This window comes from Canis lupus, chromosome X, assembly GCF_003254725.2.
Source record: "Canis lupus dingo isolate Sandy chromosome X, ASM325472v2, whole genome shotgun sequence".
Lineage (NCBI taxonomy): Eukaryota > Metazoa > Chordata > Mammalia > Carnivora > Canidae > Canis > Canis lupus.
In genome coordinates, this window is record NC_064281.1 from 19045733 (window position 1) to 19060212 (window position 14480).

The following is a 14480-nucleotide window of genomic DNA, read 5'->3' on the forward strand; positions in this document are numbered from 1 at the left end:
GACCTATTCACCCGCACAGCCCTAAAAGGAACCAACTGTATTGACACATTGATCTCAGACTTCCAGCCTCCAAAACTACAAGACCGTAAATTTCCATTGTTCAAGCAACGCAGTTTTGGGCATTTTGTTAAGGAAGCCCAAGGAAACTAATACACCAGATTAATCACTGACACCTCCAATGTTCAAATTGCCAAGTGCCATCTCCTCCACAGATGATCTTACCACCACTGAAGAATTACCACCACCTCAGTGTTCAGAGTTCTCTTTAGGTTGCCTTATGCCTCTGGCCCCTTCTTATGTATTTACTTCCTTTCTACAGCTAGGAAAATCTGTGTTTACTAATTTCTAAGATGGGATTGATGCAGAGCCATCTGCTTAATGAGAAAAATTCCTGTATATATGAGATAATCAACAAATATGGCTCCAATTAATGATTTTTCAAATTACTATTTAAATATTGACTTGGACTGTGCCCATATGATGTCAAAATAACTGATTTGCATGTGAATATTTCAGTCAAACAATTAGCTGTTTTGTCTACATAGCTCCAAATAACGTGGTTGATTGTTGTTCTATTATCAAATTGGATTGACCAGTGATTTTTGGCATCATAAAGCACAGCCTAGATTCCTTTATGAGTACCAGGAGATCAAGCCAGAGAAATAAAAAGGTATTTCTTTTCTTTAAACTCCCAAGGACTATTAATAATGAAATATTACAGTGGAGGGAATTCTCACTAAGAAAGTATCACCTAATAACATTAGTTAATAGTCCTTCCTGTGGGATTTTGTCACCACCTTATTTCACCTTTATTGTTCTATAGGGGAGTTCATTACCATGGCTTAGGTGATTCTACAGCTTTATAGAGATCAAAGTGTTACTGCTTCAGGTAAGGCAAATTAAACAGAACGCCTACCAGATTGATAATAAATAGGGAGGTGAAGAAGTGGAGGAAGGGTCATGAACACATATGTTCTCATTCTTCTTTTCCCCATTCCCCAATTTGCCTCACCACCCACTGGCCAGAGTGATGGGGAATGGATGGATAAATGTAGGGTGGAACTGGAAGAAGAAAACTGGGGAGAGTGGTCTGAACTGGACAAAGGAGAAGAAGTGAAATAACCAAGCTCCCAAGTGGTCCAAACCAGACCCACTACTGTACCTCAGGCCCTGGCCCTGCGCTAAGGTCAAAGCTTAACAAAAGTCAGGACATTACATCTTCATGGCCTTGCCACAACTCCTTCTCAGTCTTTCACCTCCTTTTGGCCCTCCATCCTTTCTTTCCTCTTCCCTGTGTAAAATGAGGGACCATCATAGTAGTCCCCATATTCCATCTTTGCTGTTCTGTGGGTTAAATTAATCTCCCCTGGGGAGAGGGAGGTCTGGGTGGCTCAGGTGGTTAAGCATCTAACTCTTGATCTCAGCTCAGGTCCTGATCTCAGAGTCATGAGTTCAAGCCTCACATTAGACTCCACATCCAGTGTGGAGCCTACTTAAAAAAAAAGAATCCCCCCAAGTTGGAGACTCCATGGAAGATTTGGTTTTCCACAGCAAGATGTGAACATCGCAATCTGAAATTCAGAATCCCCAAACAATGAGCTAAGTAATACACTGGTCCAATCTAGTATAATTTCTAGATAATCTCATTATCCTAATTCTTATTACATTATTACAGGGATTTTCAAGTAACATTCTAAGATGTTTTTTAAAAAAATGTATTTCACCAAAAAGAATTTAGAAGGAAGACAAATCAAGAAAGAGATTGCAAAGGTTTTGTGAAACTAACATCTAACAATAGAGAAAAAACTACATATAATGATTATAATGAACAAGCAGACAAACATAAAACATTGCTGGTAAGAATGTAAAATGGTTTAGGCCCTTTGTAAAAGAGCTCGGCAGTTCCTCAAAATGTGAAGCTTGGAGTTATCATGTATATTCCAGCAGTAGTTACATGGCCAAGAGAAACAAAAACATACATCCACATAAGAACTTGTACATGAATGTTAATAGCAGTATAATTTATAATAGGACTAAAAATAATTCATTAAAATGGTTTCATATTTACAGTGCCCCCACACAGATGTCAGGGAAAGAATGAGTTGCTAACACTGCAAAACATTGGTGCCAGTATTCTTCAATGTGATTGCTAATTGTGTGAATTAAAGCACACACGTGTGAAATATGTGCCTGTGTGTGCGTGACCTAACAAAGTATAAGCTGCCACCAGAAATGGAGGCCTTATGTAGAGACATTATGCTCTTTGGTCACCTTCAGGGATGGGTTCTAGAGATTCAGTAGAGGGGAAATCACAGGGGTGCATTATAAAGATGAAGTGAATTGAGATGAAACACAGAGGGAGGTTTTTGGGGAATCTCACCCATGAAAGCCACACATTCCATTTTCCCAACCCCTGCTTCTCATTGATCTCCTTTCCTTCTTCTCCAGATGAAACTGTCTTATGTAAGAAACAGCCATAAGATATAACTCAGTTCCCTTTGAAGCAATGACATTTATCAATCCACGTGAATCACCATATTATGGATTTGACCTAATCAGTTTTATCCTCTACCTTGTAAACTCCTCCAGGCCACTAACCTCCCTCGTCCAGCTCTCATGTCCAAACCTTTACATTCAAGCCCCATTTGTTGTAGCTTAGAGCTCAACACAGTCCCCCCACTCCTTCTTCCTCACCCTGACAAGAGGCTCTGTGTTCCAGTGGAATTTGGTAAAAATGCACTAATATCTCTAGGGTTGGGCATGGCTTAGCAAAGCCCTTTGGAACAACACTGTGTTTTCAGAAATCATGATGCAGTATCTTGGCTCTATTCTGCAATCATCTAGGTCCTGGCAGTTCTATCTCTCAAAAAAACTATCAATGCTTCCCTTTCCATCACACTGGCCTCTACCTTGCTTCAGGTCCTAATCTCTTTTCATCCTAATTATTATCATGACCTCCTAACTGGTCTCTTTGCCTCTAGACTTGTCTTTCCTTTATCTATCTTCTATGTTGCCACTGGAGTAACTTTATAGAACATAAGGCTGGCCATAAACTCCCTCATTCAAAGCCCTGGAATGGCTTCTGGTCATCTTCAAAATGAACACCCAGCTCCTTATCTAGGTTTATAAGTCCCCTTTTAACCCAGTTCCTGTCCACTTTTCCAAACTCCTGCCTGTCCATCCTGAACTATTTGTAGTTCCCAAAACAAGCTAAGCTCTCTATCCCATCCTTATAATTATTTCAAATGATATTTCCTCTGCCTTGAATACTCCAAGAATTCTTCCAAGTAGCCCTGAAAACTCTTTCCCTCCATGGGGGGTTAGCTAATTCTCTTCTTTCTCAAACAGCTCTACTGATGCATAATTTACACACCATTAAATTCACTAGGCTAGACTAACTATTAGCCTTTGAGACTCCATTTGGATGTCATCTCTTGTTTTTGATTGGACTCCCTCAGAAACAGATCTTGAAACAAAGGTGTGGGTGCAAGTGGTTTACTTAGGAGGGAATTCCCAGAAAGCTCAGTGAAGGCATAAAGATGGAAGATGGAGAGGACAGAAAAGCCAATTCAGGGTGTGTTCAAGAGTGGGTTACTGCTGTGGGCAACTAGGGTGATCAACTCTGCTGGGAAGTCTTGAGAGCCTGAGTGAAACACATTTCTGAGTTGTCCCACAGAGAGACAAAGAAATCTGGGTACTTATTTTTCCTATTCCTCATTAATTGAGTTACTTCAAGGGGTGTTAGCCCACTGGCATTTCCAGCCTACCCCATGGCCAAAGGATATCTCAAACAGAGAAAGGCAGGAAGCCCTTAGTGTATACAGAAACCACCTAGAGTGAACTTCTAGGCCAAGAGGGTAAGGATGGAGCACCAGACAGCATCTCTACACATGCTCTCCAAAGCTTCTACAAACCTTACCTTTATTTTTCAGATTGGGTTAGGGAAACATTCTCACTGGTCCCATAGTACCAACATCCTTGCTGCACTCCACAATTTTGTTATTTCATTTGGCTTCAGTCCACTTCACTGTGCACTCCTCAAAGGCAAGACCTTTACATGACTTCATGCTCCATATTTAGCATGTGCCTTGGACCTTCTACCTGGCCCAATAATGTGTCAGGTTGTTTCAAAGCACTTTACATTCATTATCATATTTTACACCTGAAAATCTCCTTACCAGGGAGATAGCATCATCATCTTTCTCATTCTGATTTTATAGACAGAAAGCTAAAATATAGTGATAATACAGAGCTAGATGAAGGACCACATTTGCTGATGGATAGGCCAGTAGCCAAACTACTTTAGTTTCTGCTCCTTGGCACACTACAGGAGGTAACGGCATTCACCTGAGGCTAAGTATTTCAACCCATGGTAGAACAGACTTTTCCATATCTAGAATAATCCGCTTTACAAAATTCAGAAGATGCCCGAAGGTGGAAGCAAAGCAGCCTAGAAATGCCAAGTCCTATGCTATATCTGAAAAAGGAACCTTTGATTTTTTTTTCTCCTCTCACTTAGCTTCTCCAAGGAGCTGTCTCCTGATGTAATTTTTCTACAATTCTAATATTTGTGAATATGTAAATCAGATTTTACTATTAATTAATTCACCAACATAATGCCATTCACTGGAAGGAAGTGATCAGCCATGGGGAACAGAATGCCTTGTAGCTCTGTCATTTTTAAAAGTCAAAGCAAGAAGTACACAGTTCTAATAACAGAAGGGATGAAGTGCTTTGTTCTTAGGTTATGCTCTGGAGTACAATTTTTAAAGGGATTAAATATATAAACATCAAAGAAAGACTGCCCTGAAGCTAAGAGTTGTATCAGGAAACCCCCTGCTTTTTTATGTCCCCTATGTTCATACATAAGACAATGGCTCTGGTGATTAGAATGATCTCTATTCACTTTACAGAGTAAAGTAAAGGAAGAGAACTAAAGAATGTTTCCCTCTGCAGTATAATGTGTGTTGGTGAACCACTGAAAAAATGGAAGCATTTCAACAGGCATAAGGTCAATCTATTTGGTTGCTTTTTTCATTATGTATTTTCAAACCAGTTGACAGTTTTCCATTTTAACATTTTGAGTGATTTTCTTGTTAGAAAAATCCAGACAAGCACTGCAAAAGTTTTACCATCTGCAAAAAGAGTGGGTTGGATTAGATCAGCAAACACTTTGGGTTCCATAACAATATTTTTGTTGGTCCACAAAAATCCTCTGAGGAACACCAACATCAGAAATGAATCCAAACACTGAAAAACTGATTAATGGATAGGCCACAAAATTGCCACCTTACAACACTATTACATGAACAGCAAATATAGAAATAGCATTAATTGTTTATAATATTCATGGCATATTATGTTATCTGATTAAGATGTTTTTGACGTATTATGATACCCAGTCAAGGCATTTTAGGAGAGGAACTAAGTCAATTGTGCTTTGAAGAAGAATGATTGAACAGAAAAACATAGATTTTGATATGACATAGGCCTAGATTCTATTTACACTTCCACTGCAGTGTAATCCTGCACAGGATATTTAATGTCCTTAATCCTCAGTTTCCTCTCTTTCTAAAATGGGTTTGACAATTCTTAACAGCCCACAGTGATTTTGCAAATCACAAAGGTAAGGTATGGGAAAGTGCCTACGGTAAACTTAGCACATAAAATGCATTAAAATGTTCTTTTCCTCATGTTCTATTCTGTAAATTTTCCGCTAAATTACTCCTGAAGTTCAAGAGGTTGTATTTTAGAGTCAGCTCTAATGTATCCCTTTAAATGCCCCCCTCCCATACAAACACATCACAAAGCCATAAAAGTATTGGGCACAATTTCAAATATGATTCTATTGGATTTGGTGGTCCACTAATTTAAATACATTTTCATTTTAATTGTCCTGGCATAGAAAAAAAATGATCAACCCCCTGGATTATATTATTCTAAATAATCTCTTTAGCTCTAATTTTTCTCTAATAACAGTTTAGAAGAGATGGGGGCTGGAAGGGGGAGGAGTAACTAAGTTTACGTGGATCTGTCCCTGGTGCTGAAAGTGAAAAATGTATGTAAACTCTCCTCATTTAGGTGCAGTGGAAGGAAAGCTAGTTTAACTTAATGAAAAAACAACATGAGTTGCACTTAATTTGATATCGAGAAAGTGGCATTACTCAGGACTTCCCAAAACTTTAAGACGATCCCAAGGAAAGAGAGAAGGGGTCCTCTGGCAGCTCAGCCACATGATCAAAGGCTATCCAAAAAAACTGACACATAGTATCATTAACATGTAGGTATCTATAATATTAGATAACAAAGACGCTCAAACCAGCAAGATGCTAATTCTAGACTAAAGACACTATAAAACTAGAGACCAACCAGATACCATCTATGCCTTTTTGAGACCCCACACCATTGTCATGACCTCTCCTTGGGCATCTCCCTTGCTCAGGTTCATATTTTAATCCTCGAACTTATTAAACTAAAAATCCCTTGAGAGTAGGGAATCTCTTGCTCTATTTCTCGTAGTTGTTGACTACTGTAGAAACTTACTGCTAATTGCAATAAGATTACTCAATCTAGTTAAATTAATCAACGTTGGTGTGCCAGAGAAAACTTATCAGATATGTGAGCTAGGATTTTATGAGAACCTTGAAGGATGGAAGGATTTTGGAAAGTAAAGAGAAGGTGAGGCTTTCTGTTAGGAGAAAAAAAGCAAATTTGGACGTGGGTGAGCAAGACACCCAGCTAGTGTGTTCCAAAATGTCTCTTCCTGAGAGGGAAATAAGCCATAAGAGAATCTTAACAATAGAGAACAAACTGACTTTTGATGGAGGGACATAGGTGGGGGATGTGCTAGATGCATGATGGGTATTTAGAAGGGCACTTGTTGGGATGAGCACTGGGTGTTGCATCTAAGTCATAAGTGACTGAGTTCTACTCCAGAAACCAATATTGCACTGTATTTTAACTACCTAAAATCTTAATAAATAAACAAATAAATGAATAAGACAGAAAAGTTCTTTAAAAATCCCATTTACAAAAAACAAAAACAATACCCAAAAAGGTCTCTCCCTGAATCAGTGCAGGAAAATGATTCTGCATGACTTTTTTCCTTATGTCATGATAGATCACTTTAAAAAAAAAGATTTTTATTTATGTATTCATGAGAGACACACAGAGAGAGAGAGAGGCAGAGACACAGGCAGAGGGAGAAGCAGGCTCCATGCAGGGAGCCCGACGTGAGACTCGATGCCACACTCGATTCCTGGACCCGGGATCACGCCCTGAGCTGAAGGCAGACGCTCAATCGCTGAGCCAGCCAGGGATCTCGATAGATCACGTTTTAAAAAGACTCATGACAATGCTGAGATCCTACTAAATTGGCAGAGTACTCTGAAAAATCCAATCAGCACCCTTTTGAATGGGTATCATCTACACATAGCAGTGTGGCTCTTTGTCTTAAGCAGCCTATTAGGACTTGCCACACATGCTCTCTCCTCAAGTGCAAGTTTAAACTATCTTCAGAAGTCTCTCTTTGGATAAAATTTCAGGGAGTACAGTGTTGTTGTACATAAAATAGCTTCTTGGTCAAAACAGGACTGAGTCCCAGCAGATACTTCATGGAGACATCCTCATTCAAGATAACACTGATATTGGCCAGGGTTGCTTCCCTACTCTGAAAGAAAAACCCTTGCTATACTTTGCCCTTCCCTGCATGTGTTTCCATTCTCCAAGAAATCTTACCTAGATCCTTTAGGATGGCAGAAACATGTCCCACTTAAAAAATATCAGTGTTACTGAGATTAGAAATGTAAAAAGGAGTGATGAGCACACCATCCTAAGAGCCACCCTAAATTGCAGCTGCCCGAATATCATGATCCTGCTATGCATACTGATTTCATGGTTAACATAGAACTGTTTAGATTTAACATATATGCATAAAAATATTTTGTTGTTCCTCTGGCAGAAAATGGTGTTGTGATATTGAAAGCTAATGACTGACACACTTGCTACACAAGAGTAAACCTGTTTCTAACCTTATCAAACAATAGGCTTTTCCTTTGAGCCCACACTCTCTCCACACCATGATTAATCCCTCTGGCATTTCTGAGCAAGACTGAGCCAACAGACTTACTCCTAATGTAACAGATCATTCCTATGATCCTCTCCCAAGTGAGAATACTTCATTTATTTTATCAACAAATTTAATCCCTGTGAAGTAATGCCCTTGTCCCTTCCAATTTAACAATGATTAGAAAGTCAACTGTAAGGAGCAGTCTACTTAAACAGCAGTGGTGGATATTTGACCCTAAGAAAATAGAGATGTAGTCAGAGATTTACATGAAGGATGTTCATCTCAGTGTTATTTATAACAGTAAAAATTTATTTATTTATTTGTTCTTTTGTAAACAGCAGGGGGAGGGGCAGAGGAAGAGGGAGACAGAGAATCTTAAGCAGGCTCTATACTCAGCACACAGCCCAGATGCAGAGATCCATCCCACAACTCTGAGATCATGACCTGAGCTGAAATCTAGAGTCGACGCTTAAGCAACTGAGCCACCCAGGTGCCCCAACAGTAAATTTTTTTAAAAAAACCTAAAGGCCCCCAAATAGAGTATACATTAAATAAGTTGAGTTTTAGCCATTGATGGAATTCTTTGCAGCCATTAAAAGGTTTTATAGCAATATTAAGCAATATGAGAAAAAGCTTACAATCTATATAATGAAAAAAAAATGTTTACCAAACAGAACATTTACATGACTTTCAATTTTAGAAAAAGAGAGTGTATAAACATGCCACATCCATTGCCTAAACCCTCCTGCTTGAAGACTACCAGGAATGTATCAGTAGTTGAATGCCCTGGGTTTATTTTTCACTGCAGTGAAGGAGAATCTGCATCATGGGGAACTGAGGGCCATCTCAATAAGAACCATTTGGGTTTGTGTTAAGTAATTTGGGGAAAGATTTAAGATAATGGGGCTTCCTGTGGATTGGATGCTGTCAAGAAACAGGGGTAGTTTTATGATTGGGTGTTTTAATAAGTCTTTATCTGGGAGAGAAGACTAGACCAAAGCGATAGCTGTAATTTGTTTAAAAATTTTAAATTAAAAAAAAAAAACCACAATATTCACTCCTGCTAGCCAGGATAGGGACTTGTTTGGTCATTTTGGTATTCAGACAATACTCATGCTTCATCTGTGTTCAGACATGATTATGGAGTGGTCCTAATTTTGTCTGGATCCATCGCAGTTACTCAATGATCTTATCTGACACTAGTGTTTTGGAAAATAGTTGTTATTCAAAAGGAGACCATGGAAGCTTAACTATGAGTACCAGGGCAGCTCCTAGCAACACTAAGTCCCAAATTATAATACCAGGCCAATTCCTCGATGGCAGGGACTGATTTTCTTTTTCACACACACATATCCAAGAAAGATTAGAATTCTGACAAAGATCATTAACTAGGTGTCTGTGATATTCCAGGCACCTTTTTAAGTGCCTTCCATCTTTTAACGAATTTACTCCTCAGGACGACTCTATGAGGTAGGTACTATTAATTATTCCCATTTTCCAGAACAGGAAAGTACTGCATAAGGAGGTGGAATTACTCACCCAACCTATCATAGTAAGTAGTGGAGCATGGATTCAACTCATTGGCTATGGAACCAGCAGCCTGAACTTCTGCATTATATTGTCTTTGAAAGGTGGAGAGAGTAACAGGGATATGGTGTCCTTTTGTTTCCTTCTTTCTCTAGTTCTTATTTTCTAAATTCTCTACAATTAAAATGTAATTTTTAATCAGCAAAAGGAATAATTTACAAATGTCCTGATGGAAGCTCTATTCCCAAGGTCATTGTCCCAAATGCGAATCCAGATCTTTCTTTGGTGGCGGCAACGCTTCCCTGAACGTCTGAATCAAGAGAAGAAAAATCAAATCGGGAGGAGGAGACGCTCCCCCCCCCCCTTGCTCCAACTCAATTTAGGTAATACTAACTGAATTTCCCGCAAGAAAAAGTGGCAGCGAGATCCACCCTCAGGCTATTCAGTGCCTCCGAATTAAAGCAGGCGGGGTGGCCATTGCCCCACACACATATCCATAAAGACGATATAGGAATATAGAGTTGGAAGGACTGGAAGCAAAAGCCCGGGTCTCAAAGTAAAGGCCTTTCCTTGTGGGAGGACAACACTCCCACCCGGGCCAGCTGAGCGACACTGGGTTTCTCCCGCTCTAAGATTCAGCCCAGGCACGGAGAAAGGGAGTGACGGCTCTGCAGCCTGCTTGAGGGCTCACATTAAAAAACCGGAAATTCTAGGGACGCGAGTGAACCTCGGTTAGGAGGAACCATTTGGAGGGACAAAGATTTGAGTATGCAAAGAGCTTCGCCAAAATGTTCAAGGCTCCCAAGGAGACCTGTCGGTTGGCTTCCCTGCTTACTTTTGCCGCTGCGCTGGCATCAGGGCACATGAAACATCTCGGTTCGCTCCCCGCTTAAAGATCGACTTAAGGCCTCCTGAGAGGTGCCCACCCACCAGCTGCCGCCAGCTCAGCGGCACAGAACTGGGCTCGCGGTATTTCCCACTGCCACGGCACTCCCACCCCCCGCCCGCCCTTTCCGCCTTTCCTTCTGCCCCGGCTGAGCGCCACGCAGGGCATCCACCCTGCCATTTAGCACCTCGGCTGCGCAGTGGTGGGTGGTTTCCCAAAGCGTGTGCCCTCGCAGCCACTTGCGCTTGCCTCGCCAGTTGCAGGGGCACAAGTCAAAGAGGCTTTTCCCTCCGCGATCATCGTGAATCAGCAAAGCGCTGCAGAGGAGCGGCGTCTCCTCGAGCAGAAATTACGATGCTGGGGGAAGGGCACAAGTGGAGTGTTGCCGGAGAATTTCCAGCCCCTCCCAACATGTCCCTCTCTGGGACGAAGATATGGGGCGGGGGTGGGGGAGGTGTTGGCTGGATGCTGCCGGTTGAACCTAGGCGCCAGGGGGGAGCCTTTGGAAACAGAGACCCGTGTGGGGAATGGCAGGGGTGAGCCGACAAAGTGGACTAGAGTACGGATGGGTAGAAGGACCTAGGGAGCAGGGGGAGCTGAGCGGGTGCGCCCCCGGGGTGGGCAGCTCAGCAGTTGCAGGTGTTGCTGAGGGAATGTGGGAAGGAGGGTCTGGTGTGGGGGAAGGGAGGAGAAAAACCTAAAAAGGAGGATTTCCCAGCCCAAGACTTCCAGTTTCGAACATGCAAGTTCCCAAGTTCAGTTTGAGAAGTGAAGGGCCGCTTGGCATTGGGGAGTCTTGGAATGGGAACGTTAGGGGAATACCTCCCGGAATCGCGTTCTCCCACCCATTGCTGTCTCCCTCTCCTCTTCCTCCTCCTCCCCGTCCTCTTCCTCCTCTTCCTCTCCCCATTCCGCCTTCCTTCAGCTTCAGTACGCTTGTCCACGCTCTGTAGTGCGGACTCCCCTCCAGGGCCCGCGCCTCCAGTCGCCACCGCCTCTCCTTTGACCCTTGGCACTAGGAGGCCAAGCGGGACAGACGGGAGGCGCGGAACGGGAAAACCGAGCGCTCAGAGCGCAAAACCTCGGGACCCTTCACGGCGCACCGGTCCCCACCCCGTTAGCCGGACTGAGCGCCTCAGTGGCCCAGACTCCGAGATCCGGCTCGGTTTGAGTTGCAATGGATGGACCCCGGGGCTTAGAGCGCACAACGAAACGCGCTAAATTGTACCTGTGCGTGGCCGTTCCCGCCGCCGCCGCAGGTCTATCCCGGGCCCGAAGCCGGCGCCCGCCTTCTCGGGAAATTCTCTGGAGGGGGAGTGCGAGGGGAAACCACAGTGGCTGCCTGCTAGCTCAGGGCTGGCGCGCACACGCACACGCCCAACTTTGCCGAGACGTCGGCGCCCCCCGGGCTCCCCCGCGCCCCCTGCGGCTCGGCATGCTCGGAGACCAGGATCTCTCCAGGTCTGAGATAAGGTGTCCCCCACTCCCACACTTGCGTCTTTGAGAACGAGAGGGCGGGGTGTTGGAGAGAAGGGGAGTAACGCTACGGATTCCCGGTTCACAAACACTCTACGCCCTCCCGCAGGGGCGCCCGCTCCAGCCCCGCCGCACCAGGTCCCCCAGACCCGCCAGTGACGACACAGGGAGGAGGAGGAGGAGGCAGGGCGGAGAGCCGGGAGTCCGGGAGCTCCACCGACTGACCAGCAGTACCCGCACTTTTGTTACTGGGGGACCGGGGGGCGCGGGTTGAGGGGCGCGCAGCAGAACTGCCCAACCCCAATACACTCTGGAGCGACCCTAGATAAGGGCAAGAAGAAAGGTTCTCCACGGACGCCTTCTGGGTGGACGTGCCCCAGACGCACACTCGGACCCCGTGGTCCCGCAGCAGCTGCAGTGTTGGGGATAATTTAAATGGCTCTTACTTGAGAGGAGGCGTGATTTCCACGTTCGAGCGTCTTCGCTCCCCACCCCCTCTCCGCACCAGCCAGTGCGCGCCACCACCTGAGCCTGGCGAGAGCCGGGGCGCACGCAGTCTTCAGCCTCCTCCTTTCCGCCTCTGGGGGTACTTGGCTCTGAGCGGGTCCACCCGACGCCCCCCGGGAGAACTCTTTACTTTTTGTTTGGAAAATCAGGGCCATTTCTTTATTCATCTCTGGGTCTCCCCGGAGGAGGACAGGGGAGGGGAGGGCGTGCGAGGCGGGCCGGGCCGGGGGAGGGGAGCGCGGGGAGGGGAGGGGACTGGGTGTAGCCTGGAATTCTCCGTCCTCGTGTTCCTAGGCTGGCGCGCAGAGTCTCCCCGAGATAGCGCCGCCGCCGCTCCCCGCGCCACCCCGTCGTTGGCCTTGGGGGTCGGGTGAGTGGGGTCATGACGCGCCGCGGGGGCAGCTCCGGGCCCCTCCCGCGCTGAGCCGGGACGCGGCCCCGCCGCGCGGAGCCCCTCGGGCTGGGAGGCGGCGGGGGGTGGGGAGGGCGCACGGGGTAGGGCGGGGTGGGGGCGGCGCGGAGGCCGCCAGGCTGGGGGGCTCTCTGGGCCGGCGCGGCCGCGGGCAGGAGGGCGTGTCTCCGGCCCGAGGGGACCCTCCCGAGGCGCGGCGCGGGACTCCCCGATGGTGGTGCCGCGGCTCCGGGAGAGCTCCGGGTCTCGCCTCCGCCGCCGCCGCCGCCGCCGCCGTCGCCGCCGCGGGCGCCACCACCGCCGCCGCCGCCGCCGCCGCCGCCCGAGCCCGCGCCGAGCGTGCGCCTCGCCCTCCTCCCGCGCCCGCTCTGCTCTAGGATGCTGCGGCAGGTTCTGCACAGGGGCTTGAGGACGTGTTTCTCCCGGCTTGGCCACTTCATTGCCAGTCACCCGGTCTTCTTCGCCTCGGCGCCCGTGCTCATCTCCATCCTGCTCGGCGCCAGCTTCAGCCGCTACCAGGTCGAGGAGAGCGTGGAGCACCTGCTGGCGCCCCAGCACAGCCTCGCCAAGATCGAGCGCAACCTCGTCAACAGCCTCTTCCCGGTCAACCGCTCCAAGCACCGACTCTACTCGGACCTGCAGACCCCCGGGCGCTACGGCCGGGTCATCGTCACCTCCTTCCAGAAAGCCAACATGCTGGACCAGCATCACACCGACCTGATCTTAAAGGTGAGAGGGGGGCGGGCGCGGGCAGCCTCCACGGGCGCCGCTGCCGCGGCTGGGCTGGCTCCGCGCGGGGGTCCGAGCAGGGAGCGCCGCCTCTCCCATCCCAGGCGGCTGCCGCAGGGGCTCCCCTGCACCGCGCGCCCCTCGGAGGCCGCCCGGAGCCTCCTAGACTCCTGGGCGGGGAGCGTCCGGGTCCGGGCCCGGCCCTGCCCTCGCCACTGTCGCCGCCACCCCGGCAGCTGCTGCAACAGTTGGGGCGGCGGCAGCCACGGTGCTGTGGTCGGTGCGCTTGTTTTGGTTGCAGTGGTCTTGCGGGTGGGGAGGCTTGGGGGGTTACTGGGCCAGGAAGGAGCGCAACAAGAGAAGACATTCTAGAAAGTCCTGGTACTTGGAAACAAAATATTACGCTTGGGGGGGGGCGGTATTCAGACACCCTCCTCTCCCTTCTCCCCATTTCTTTACTCCCTTCCTGTGGCCTTTGGAGTGATTTCGGAAAGGCTGCTTTGAGGGGCCGTGAGGGGGCAAAGGAATGTGGGGCGGGATGGTGAGGAAGAGGCCTCATGCCCAGCCAGAAAGAAGTGTGGTCCCCGGCGAGGATGTGGGGCTGCCCCGCCGCCCTCTTCCCCAGAGCGAGGTGGCCATCTCTGTCTTCCCGGGGTAGGAAATGATGTCTGTCATTCGCAGTTATTTCGCCTTGCACAGTAGCTCCCTTCTTCTGAAATGCCCAAACTTCTTTGGGAAGACAGAGATTTGGTTAATCCACTTTTATTTGGGTGCATTTGGGCGTCAGGGTGAGGGGCAGAGCTAGAAGGGTGAGGACAGAAGCCAGGCTATGTGGCCCTACGGGGAGAGCACAAGAAACCAAGCAGCTGGTTAGA

General features: G+C 47.0%; 1 protein-coding gene across 1 annotated transcript in view; it reads left to right on the top strand.

Annotated features, from left to right (window-relative positions):
• The first annotated feature begins 13237 nt into the window (after positions 1-13237).
• The window catches only part of PTCHD1 (patched domain containing 1), a 56304-nt gene continuing 55061 nt past the window's right edge, over positions 13238-14480 (top strand). Inside the window, exon 1 of the mRNA XM_025438643.3 lies at positions 13238-13605. Coding sequence (XP_025294428.1) covers positions 13255-13605 — 351 coding nt within the window. The 5' untranslated portion in view covers positions 13238-13254. The remainder of the gene's footprint in view (positions 13606-14480) is intronic.